This window comes from Akebia trifoliata, chromosome 2 (assembly GCF_017979445.1).
Source record: "Akebia trifoliata isolate Shusen 1 chromosome 2, ASM1797944v1, whole genome shotgun sequence".
NCBI classification, from domain to species: Eukaryota; Viridiplantae; Streptophyta; class Magnoliopsida; order Ranunculales; family Lardizabalaceae; genus Akebia; species Akebia trifoliata.
In genome coordinates this window covers 15,047,162-15,058,810 of record NC_141376.1, presented here as the reverse complement: position 1 = coordinate 15,058,810, position 11,649 = coordinate 15,047,162, and the positions used below count along the sequence as shown (strand labels likewise).

The window sequence follows — 11,649 nt, the reverse complement described above, 5'->3', positions numbered from 1 at the left end:
TTTTAAAATTATTTCCATTTAAATAAGTTGAATTTTAAATTTCTTCGTTCTAATGGTTGGTCAAGGTTTTATTACTCATTTTACGATAACACTGTCCACGAGTTTTATTACCTAACTAAGAAGCTTTGAACCTAGATTTAATTTTTTTAAAATTAACATGTTTTAATGAACAAGTTGTAAGACAGTTAAGAGTAGACAAAATATGCAATTTAAATATGAAATATTAATACTATATCCGGTATAAAGGTGATTCCATTTATTAAAACAACATATTAGTTAGAAGTAGAAATATCATCAATTTTTAAGATACTAGTTAATCAATAGCATGTTCACTTCAATTTATGGTTAAATAACTCACATTCAATAATTTTATCCTTTTATCTTACTATTTTGAAACACAATCATATCAATATGATAGACAAAGTTTATGTTAGTGTGTTATCCCCTCATATTAAAGTTCTTTTTATCAAGACAAAAAGTCATAGTGCATACAAGATGTGAGGAATGTAGAAAAATCGAATCTCAATAGAATTAAAGAAGTAAATAAATCAAAATCAACCATATATTGTGGAATAATGAACAATACTCTTTGCTGATCAATACTACTAGATTCCAAAAAATCATAAAAAGGACTGCACGTTTTTTTAACAGATATTCAATTTTTTTAAATATCAAATGATAATACGCGACAAATGGTCCACATTTTTTTTGGCTAACTATTCATAATCCATCTTATAATTTTTTAAAACTTTCTTTAAGTAAATACTATATTATTTATTTAAATATTATTATTATTTAAGAAAAAAATATTAAAAAAGGGTAATTTCTATAATAAAATATGAAAAGAAATATTAATTTTTTAAAATTGCAAAAAATGATTTAAATTGCTAAACAGTTCATCAATTCCTAAAATCGTTGGATGGTCCAATGTTTTAGATTGTTTTAAATATTATTACTATTTAAGAAAAATATACTAAAAAGGGTAATTTTTATAATAAAGTATGAAAAAAATATTAATTTGTCAAAATTGCAAAAAATGATTTAAATTGCTAGATAGTTCATCGATTCCTAAAATTGCTGGATAGTCCAATGTTTTAGGTTGTTTTATACTTACCCAAACCATATTTCTCAATGGAGAAAGAAGAAAGGAGAAAAACCTTCTCAAGATGAATTCGATAAAAAGAGAAGAGAAATATCAAAAATTGCACAAACCCTTTGAAGATCAAGTAGTATTTTTAAATGGCCCAACCCCCCCCCCCCCCCCCCCCCCTTTTTTTTTTACTCAAGCTCCAGAACATATTAGTGAAGATGAGTTCATTGGAGATGAGAGAACCTCAAACACGAATTGAGGGTGTTTTGAAGATAATGATTCATTAAAGAAGAAAAATTATCCAAAGTTGAAATCTTTTTGAAGGTCTCGATGCTAAACGCAAATAACACTTAACTCTAATTTTGAAGGTCTTGATGGATATGAAATGTGCTGGTTAAGTGAGTTGGAAACATTTTTTTCATCGATATTTATTAAAAGGAAAATGTTGAAGTAACATCAAAATTGACACCAATTCTGACATTGCTGATGTGGATGTATGTACGGAACCATAGATGCTTTTCATCGATATACGAGTGAAAAACATCTATGGTTATGTGTGCACCTCCACATTGGCTATCGGCGATGTGAGAATCGATGAAAATTTTAATCTTACTCCAACATGACTCAGAAAGGAAAGTTTGAGTTAAAAAATACACAGTGAATATATTGTAAGTGTTGAATTTTGTAATTTTCAACATTAAGCACCGAAAATAATGCCAAACAAACAGCCCCTAATGTACCTAAAGGCAATGAAATTTTTGAGCAAAAATTCAACAACTGCTGAATTTTTAGACGAACAGACATTCAAAATTGTAGTTAAATGTTGAACTTTAATTTTTCAGCCTCAAGTATTGGAAAAAAAAAACACTAAACAAACGGCCCCTAAAGTGACCACAAGCATTCAGATTACAAACAAGCAATACATAACGTAGGCGTTAAATGGTTCCCCCATGGGCCTGAATTTGAATTTTCATAAGCTTAGGAATTGGATTGGGACTATTCATTCTTTATTGTAAGCCCAATTTTGAGGCCCAACCCATTTACAGCACCCAATTGTTGGGTATCCACCACCAAATCTAACACCATTTGATTTTAAAACCACCATAAATGCAAATCGCGCCAAGTTGTTTCAAGTTTGAATCTTCTATTGCCCCCACCGCCACTTTTCTAAATACACCTCGGGAATAAATGGCATTTTGGTAAAAAAAGAAAAATTTTAAGGGTATTTTTGGTATAAAATACAATTTCTCGAGTGTATTTGTAGTTTAACGTGTGCCGTTACAGAAGTCGTGAATGTGGGCCTCACCAACGTTACGCGCCGGCGCCAACAACTGAGGAAAGAACACTCAGATAGTCGATTCATATATTTGGAGGGAAATTTCAAAATCCAAACCAAAGAGGGAAAAAACCAAAAAAAAAAAAAAAAAAAAAAAAAACCCACAAACAAGAAATAAAGTTTCAAAATCCCCGCCTTTATTTAAGCCTCAACACCCCTAGTCTTGTTTCCCATTCTCAAGCGCTCCCTTTCAATCTCTGTCTCTTCTTCTCATTCTGCTCCTTTTGTGCTCGAAACCTGTTCGACGAAATTCCCCAGACAAAACCCATTAAAAATTTCCCATCTGATCTCAACAATTCTCTGTTGGGTACAAAATGTATGTGATAAAAAGAGATGGTCGTAAAGAATCGGTCCATTTCGACAAGATTACCGCTCGATTGAAGAAATTAAGTTATGGTCTCAGCATTGAACACTGTGATCCAGTCCTTGTGGCACAGAAGGTCTGTGCTGGGGTCTACAAAGGCGTCACAACTAGCCAACTCGATGAACTCGCGGCTGAGACTGCCGCTGCTATGACAGCAAACCATCCCGATTATGCTTCGGTTAGTGTTCTTATCTGTTTTGATTTAATGGGTATGTTTCAATTGGTGATTTTGACTTTTAATTTGTAAGATTTATCTTATTTTTTGAATTGGTTTTGTGTAATTGTTTTGGTGGATATAGTTGGCTGCAAGGATTGTTGTTTCAAATCTGCATAAGAATACGAAGAAATCATTTTCTGAGACGTAAGCGTTTCTTTCTTAGACCATTGGGTCTGTTTGAATCTCTTTTGTTGTGATCATGGTTTTTAAACTCGTCCGAGACCGAGACGTATCGCCCGAGTTAACTCGGTATCAGAGCTGAACGAGACCAACTCACAAAGTGATTTTTTGACCGAGTTTTACAACTCATGTACAAATTTTCGAGTTATCTCGTGAGACGTCTCAAACGTATCGGAAAACTCATCCGAGATGACTCAGTATCGGAGCTGAACGAGACGAGACGCGATACCGAGTTTAAAAACCATGGTTGTGATTTATAAATATTAATTTATGTATATATTTTTTTTATAAAATAAGGTGGATTAGAAGTCATAAGATCATATTTTTATTTAGATAATAAAATTTTAAATTATTAAAAAACTATTTTTTGAGTGGACTATTAAGTTCACTGGGTACCACTTTTTGGTTGTGACCCAGAGGTGTGGCTCAGCGGTAAGACATAGTAACAAGACTGCTCCACTTAGTCGTGGTTTTGAAATTGGGTACCACCTCTTGAATTGATGTTGCATGTGTCGAGTGGGTTGGTGCATGTGACTGTGGACTAGTCCTGATGGGTATGAGTGGGCCAAGCGCTCAGTCCTCTATCAAAGAGGAAACCACGTTAAAAAATATATATTTTTTATCAATCTAAAAATTATAAAAACCCAGTTTTCTCGATTGAGTTTTATTGACTCATTTGATATTTTCAAAATATTGGATGAGTCATCTCGGATCTTGAGTGAGTCAATGTGAAGGATGATTCAATTGACTATCCTGCTCCTTCAAGAACGATAGTGAGATGACTTGGGTGAGTCATCTTGCTCTCTAACAATATTTAAAACCATGTTCCAAGTAGACCTTTAATTTTATTTTTGTTTTAATTGATTAATTATTTTTAATGGAAATTGAGTTGATCTGGGTGTTTATTGCAGAATCAAGATCCTGTACACACATTTTGATGAGAGATCTGGACTGAAGGCTTCTCTTGTTGCTGATGATGTCTATGAGATAATTATGAAAGTAATGATCTCACTATTTAATAACATTTACATATTCTATGTTAATTTCTAGGTGGTAGCTATCCATGATTTAATTTATTTATTTTTTGATAAATTGTGAATTTTAGAATGATTATGTTCTACAACATCTTGAGAAAAAAGTGTTGTTTCTGTACCCATGTATTTAATTTCAAATGTTATTGTGAACTTTGAGGTTCCATTTTGGTATTGGGAATCATTGAAATGAAACCCTAGAGAGTCTTGCTATTATGGGATGGGCTCCAATCAATAATTCAGAGATTTTCTATATTTCAACCTAGAAGTTGAAATTTTACAAGAAGTTTTCCTTTAGTGTGGGTGGGTGTGGGTTAAATTTTATTTTATTTTTTCTCTTGGGGAAACCAAACATCAAATCCCTCCTTACACAGTTTAAGGGCTATAATAAAATGGCTAGAAATCCAACAACTCGACATGGATTGATTGCAGTTTGAGTATAATAATAAGTTTTTCGTTTAATCCAATTAAAATTAGGACTACTAGCACTTATTGTGTTGGCATGAAAATGTTCAATTTTTTTAGCCTTTTATAACCGTACAAGGCCTCTATTATACCTTGGAAAGGTTTTGGACCTTTTAGACATTTTGGTATGGAACAATAAAGTTAACCAATGTAGTAGTATGGCATTGGGTCGTATCTCTTATTTTTAAACTGTGTAACTTTCTTTCTATTTAGATGTTGGCGCTTTCATTTCCTTTGATTCCAGTAGGAAAATATCAAATAATTAGGGAATATGGGTAGTTTTAAATAGTTTCTAATAGATTTCATTTGATCCAGAATGCTGCACTCCTGGACAGTGAGATCATCTACGACAGAGACTTTGACTACGATTACTTTGGTTTCAAGACCCTTGAGCGATCCTACCTCTTGAAGGTTCAAGGAAAGGTAGTAGAAAGACCCCAACACATGTTGATGAGGGTTTCTGTTGGAATTCACAAAGATGACATCGAGTCTGCTCTCAAAACATACCATTTGATGTCCCAACGTTGGTTCATCCATGCTTCTCCCACTCTTTTTAATGCAGGGACACCAAGGCCTCAAGTATGTTCTTACATTTTAACTTTTTTATTATAAAACCTAAGGCCCATCTTTGTTTATTTGTTTGTTTGTTTGTTTATTGAGTTATATTTGATGGGATTTTGCAGTTGAGTAGCTGTTTCCTTGTGTGCATGAAAGATGATAGTATTGAGGGAATATATGAGACATTGAAGGAGTGTGCCGTTATTAGCAAATCAGCTGGAGGGATTGGTGTTTCTGTTCATAACATTCGCAGTATGGGTAGTTATATTCGTGGAACAAATGGGACATCCAATGGCATTGTACCAATGCTAAGGGTGTTCAATGACACTGCCCGTTATGTCGATCAAGGGGGAGGCAAGAGAAAAGGTAATTTGTCATGCCTCACTCAATTAGGATTTGCCATGCCTATTATACACGCGGATGCCTTTTACAAAGCTATGCATAAATTTATACATGCACAGTTCGCATACATGTCTTTTGTGCATTATGACTACTAGAAGGTGGCATGTGCAAACACACATTACTCTAAAGGGTTTATTTGTAATTTAAAATATTAATTAAATGATCAGTGTGATTTTAAGGACATGGGATTGCAATTTTCTTGGTTTTTGACCAAAATGACTGTGATTAAATTAAATTTAAATGTTAAGGTGGGGGCATTTTTGGAATTCTAATTTTGGTGTCGAACCACTTCTACTCTGCCTTCTCTCATTATAATAGTAAAGATGTCTATGTGTCTTTTAGTTCTTTTGTCCAAGGTTTAAATTCTTGTCTTGACTATGCAATTTATTATTTGATATCTTGTTTTGATAGTTTTGTTTATGCTACATATAGGTGCATTTGCAGTGTATTTGGAGCCATGGCATGCCGATATTTTTGACTTTCTTGATCTAAGGAAGAATCATGGAAAGGTATGGTCGGATGGGTTCTTGAGATCAAAAGTTGTCAAAGCAATTTCTATTGCAGCAGTTTTTGTTGGGTGCTAATTGGCATCAATAATATATAACTTATTGCACTCTAACAGGAAGAACACCGAGCTAGGGATCTATTTTATTCTCTTTGGGTTCCTGACCTCTTTATGAAAAGAGTTCAGGGAAATGGGCAGTGGTCCTTGTTTTGTCCAAATGAGGCTCCAGGTTTGGCTGATTGTTGGGGTGAGGAGTTTGAGAACCTGTATGTACGATATGAGAGAGAGGTAAACTTGATCAGCTGTTTTAAGTTTGAATGGTTGTTTGTCTTGTAAAGTGATTACTAAATTCCTCCATTTTTATATTCAGGGCAAGGCAAAGAAGGTCGTCCCAGCACAGAACCTTTGGTTTGAGGTTCTGAAGGCCCAAATAGAAACTGGAACCCCCTATATGCTTTTCAAGGTATTCTATACTCAAGCCACTTATAAATTCTCTTAGGGCTGTCAATGGATTGGGTTAGACTTGAAACCCAGTTTGTTCCAATCCAATAACTTCGGGTCTGGATTGATGATTTGAATTCTGATAAAGATTTGATTTGATAAGGTTCCGATCTGATATCATATTAGATCGGATTTGGATTGACCATGTTCTGATCTGATAAGGACCCAATCCAGAAATTATATAAATTATATAATTATTTTATTAAATATATCAAGTATTTCTAGATTTTGTACATCAAATTGGCTTTGTTCTGATTTGGATCCAATCCGATTGTTATTGGATTGGGTTTGGATCTTAATATTGAGATCTGATAAAAGCTTGATCCGATACTTACTGGATCAGTTCTGGATTTGATCCTTACTGCATTGGTACCAAATTGACGGCCCTAGATTCTCTCAAGAACTTCAAGTTCTTTTTTGTTTGATCTTTATCTGGGTTTATTTCTTCAGGATTCCTGCAATAGGAAAAGCAACCAACAAAATCTAGGGACTATCAAATCTTCAAACTTGTGTACAGAAATTATTGAGTACACAAGTCCCACAGAAACCGCAGTTTGCAATTTGGCTTCCATCGCTCTACCACGATATGTCAGGGAAAAGGTGGGCATAATGTATCTCATATATGAATTAAAAGGTTTTCTTATCGTGTGTCCTAAGTGCACATGTTAAGATGCATTAAATACACCTTGGAAACAAGCATTAGAGGGTATTTTGGTAGGAAAATCAAGTTTGGAGGTGTGTTAATGCATCTTAATGTGTGCCCATACAAAACCCTTAATTAAAAGGTCTAACTTTGCTCAAATTTGTTTACTTATTGTAGGATGTTTCCATTGAATCACACCCATCGAAGCTTGTTGGAAGTAGAGGTTCTAAAAACAGATATTTTGATTTTGACGGCCTTGCAGAGGTTTGTTATACATAATATTTTTATTTTATTTTTGGGAAAATTGGGTTTATAACCTGTTTCTCCTATGTTTTGTGATGATAGGTTACTGCAATAGTTACGGCAAATCTCAACAAAATAATTGATGTTAACTTCTACCCTGTTGAAACTGCAAAGACGTCAAATTTGCGACATAGGCCAATTGGCATAGGTGTCCAGGGTCTTGCCGATACCTTCATCTTGCTTGGCATGCCATTTGATTCCCCAGAGGTATTTCTATTTTCCAAGAGGCTTCAATTCTTGTTTACCTTTTCAAATTCTTGAAAATTTGTTTAGTTTTAGTAATTGTTTGACTTGTGAATGTTTTCAGGCTCAACAGCTGAACAAAGACATATTTGAGACTATATACTACCATGCACTGAAAGCTTCTGCTGAGTTGGCTGTGAAAGAAGGCCCTTATGAGACATATCAAGGGAGTCCTGTGAGCAAGGTTTGTTATTTTGGGCTGAGCTTGCCACGCTTGATGGTGGGCCCATGTTGTGTTTGTATGCTTTATTTTCTTTCATTGCAGCAAGTTTTAAAGTTTTGAAGTTAGTATCTTATGTGGTAAGATGGGAAAGCTGTTCATTTAAAGCATTTTGAAATTATCATTAGTCTGCTCCCATGAAGGAGATTTCCTAAGCCAACTTTGACTTCTTTGAATTTCTAACCATTGAATCTGATGCATTACTTTGAGGTTTTTAAAATTTTTTTGACAGATAACATTAGAAAAAAAGTCCATTTTGTTAAAATTTCCAATTCATAGTTTCTTTCAGGGAGCTACTTAGCGGTGGCAGTATATGCTGCGTAAAGAGAGGTTGTTAGGATTAGGGGTGCAACTTGGTCCGGTTCAAATTAGAACTGAACCAAACCAGTTGGCTTGGTTTGAAACACTTCGGTTGGTTCTGGATTACAAAAATGCTGAATGATCAATTCTCCATTCAAGACTAGTATAGAACTGAATCAAACTGAAAACCAAATCATTATAAAATACATAAATATATTAAATTTATAATAAATTAAATATATAGGACTTAAGAGAGTTGCTCGTTATTTGTAATTTTGTACGAATAAATAGTAATTAAGTTGTATGCTTTCAAGAATTACTAAGTTGCCCCTTGGCTTGCTCGTCGAAATAGAAATAGCAAAAGAACAAAAGGGATAATGTTTATGTTTATCAACCCAAGAACCAAACCAAACTGAAGTGACCTTAGTTTGGTTCCAAAGTCAATTCGGTTTGATTCTGGTTCTAGTATATTATTGGAATTGACCAAGGTCGGTTCAATTTCAATTTGGCCCCAAACCAAACCAAATTAAACCGAATTGCACCCCTAGTTAGGATAGTCTTTCCCTTCCATTTTGATACTACCTCATCTAAGTTCCTCTGTCAACGACGTGAAGTTTGTCGTCACCCTTGTATATTGTTGGGACAATGCATGAATATGCTGCTGACATGTCATGTTTAACAATAGCCACCCACACAAATAGGCACAAACACATGCATGAGTACATGCACATGATGCCAAGAGATTAATGGTCATTGTGTGTGCAGGGAATTCTTCAACCAGACATGTGGGGTGTAACACCATCAGATCGGTGGGATTGGTTTGCTCTTAAGGAAACAATCTCCAAGAATGGATTGAGAAACTCTCTTCTTGTAGCTCCTATGCCCACTGCTTCAACCAGTCAAATTCTTGGCAACAATGAATGTTTTGAGCCGTACACTTCCAATATCTACAGCCGAAGAGTTCTAAGGTATACTTTTTTCCTTCACATTGCATTCAACTTCTCAAAGAGCAACCATTAATCGTTTTCTTGTACTTTATTTTGTAGTGGTGAATTTGTCGTAGTGAACAAACACCTTCTTCATGACTTAACTGAAATGGGTCTGTGGTCTCCTGCTCTCAAGAACAACATTATTTATGAAGATGGTTCAGTTCTCAAAATCCCAGAGATACCCGATGAGCTGAAAGCTATTTACAAGTATGAATACGGAGTTTCATTTAGCTATCTTGATTGAAAACTTTATTTTATTTTAAACTTCATGTTAACATGATATTGCTGTATGATGTCAGGACTGTCTGGGAGATTAAGCAAAGAACTTTGGTTGACATGGCTGTTGATCGTGGGTGCTACATAGATCAGAGTCAGAGCCTAAATATACATATGGATCAACCTAATTTGGGAAACTCACTTCCTTGCACTTCTATGCTTGGTCCAAGGTATAACTTCCAATCTGAAATTTAAGATTCATCTTTAGAAGAAATAAAAAATAAAGATCTGTGAGGTTCCACCTTGTTGACTCTCTTGTGCCAATACATTACACGATTATGAAATATTGCACTATTTAGAGTGGTCTGAACAAAATGATCCCTGATAACACCCTTAAATCTGTCAATTGTTTTGCAATATTTTCTAATTATGAGGGTGACATAAAATATTATCTTAACTTGTTTCTCAATACTCAAGGGTCTGAAAACTGGAATGTATTATCTACGATCACGTGCTGCTGCTGATGCCATAAAGTTCACAGTTGATACCTCCATTCTCAAGGTAGAAACAAATGATTCTATCATATAGTTTTAACAATTTAGTCATCATCATCTTCATCACTATATATATATTTCCATTTTGGATGTTATATTTATTTTGGTCATTGAATTATTCAGGAAACGATCAAGTCGGTGGATGATGATATTGATACCAAGATGGCTCAAGTCGTTTGTTCACTGGAGAATCGAGAAGAATGTATGGCTTGTGGAAGTTGAGTTTTTCTTTGTAGTCTATCTGAGAGTTAGTTTGAGTGAATGCAATCTATATTGTAAGAGTGATGATAATTAGCTCGGTCAGTGGGCTCTATACGGTGTAGAAATGGGAAAGAAGAGGTTCAAGATAGATGGGTTGTACTAAATTCTGATCAAATGTGAAAGTCCATACTACTGTAGTAAATTGTCTTTGTATAGCCTATAAGAGACTTGGAATGATTGTTTGATCATCTATTTCTTGTGTATTTGCCAATTTTCTTATACTTACATGAGCATTTGCCTTGGGAATTTTTTTTTGAGAGCATATCTTGCCACCAACATTTTTATGCACCAAAAATGAGTTCAAACATTGTTTGGGGTGAGGATAACCATTCTATTTTGTTAGTTGTTGCACTAGATACTATTTTTTCTCTGAAGAAATGCCTCGATTTAGGTTTCTAAATTGAGAAGCTCCTTAGGCTTAAAAAGGGTTATATGCAAGTGATCAAGTGAAAAAACCAAGGCCCTGCTTGTTAGTAGTGCCAAACACCATAAACACGAAACTTTGTGTTTACAAAGTTACTAATATTGAATTTTATGATTGGAATGTTTGGTTATTTCCGACGCAGAATTTTACGTCAAGCAAATGGGAAAAAAATGCAATATGAGAAAATCTCAAGCATGAAGATATGCGTGTGAGAGAGTCCAATCTTCTTTGAGAGTAATCAATGGCTTGCCGGATCTGATGACAAAAATAATTTCTAGGGGCTTTTGCCTAGAACTTTGAAGGAAATATAAGTGGAGAGAAATAGGGATTTCGACCTAGAATTGTGAAGGAGACAGTGTTGTGGTTCAAATTCCAGACCGTGGAGAGGAGCTGTTGTTTTTTCAGTTCACGTAGAGGGAGGCAAAGCAAAATTAGAAATTTTTGTGGAGGTTTTTTTTTCACAAAACTTTACGATGATTTACTTAGATTTTTTTTTTTGGTGAAGTTTGGTCATATTTTACAGTGGGTTTCATATATTAAATTACAGCCAGGCGAACATATTCAGCAAAACTCCGTAAAAGTTTCTGTTACGGTAGTTTGTAGTGCAAACTAGCAGGGTCCAAAAGTTGATAAATTGTCAGTGAAGCTTCTTCTTTTCCCCTTTTATTTTGGTGTATTCCCTTATTTTGTGTTCTATATGTATAAATTTCATTTATTTGACATAGTTACCCTTTTTACCCTTTCAATTTGTTCCCCTGCTTTATTTTTTTTTGGAGCTTATTCGAAGATCTCTAAAAAATTTACCAAATTTAGTCAAATTAATCGATCTCATCCTTCGCTAAATAAT

The 11,649-nt window shown here is 34.5% G+C and overlaps 1 protein-coding gene across 1 annotated transcript; it reads left to right on the top strand.

The window, feature by feature from the left end:
* The first annotated feature begins 2,490 nt into the window (after nt 1-2,490).
* Nucleotides 2,491-10,570, top strand: LOC147409738 (ribonucleoside-diphosphate reductase large subunit-like). The gene is given in 18 exon segments (XM_086431779.1): nt 2,491-2,968; nt 3,090-3,151; nt 4,099-4,186; nt 4,999-5,262; nt 5,367-5,607; nt 6,076-6,152; nt 6,266-6,436; nt 6,519-6,611; nt 7,100-7,249; nt 7,470-7,556; nt 7,638-7,802; nt 7,903-8,022; nt 9,124-9,326; nt 9,405-9,554; nt 9,647-9,747; nt 9,750-9,793; nt 10,041-10,124; nt 10,241-10,570. Coding segments are annotated over 18 exon segments (2,427 nt in total). The 5' UTR covers nt 2,491-2,740; the 3' UTR covers nt 10,340-10,570.
* The last annotated feature ends 1,079 nt before the right edge of the window (nt 10,571-11,649 follow it).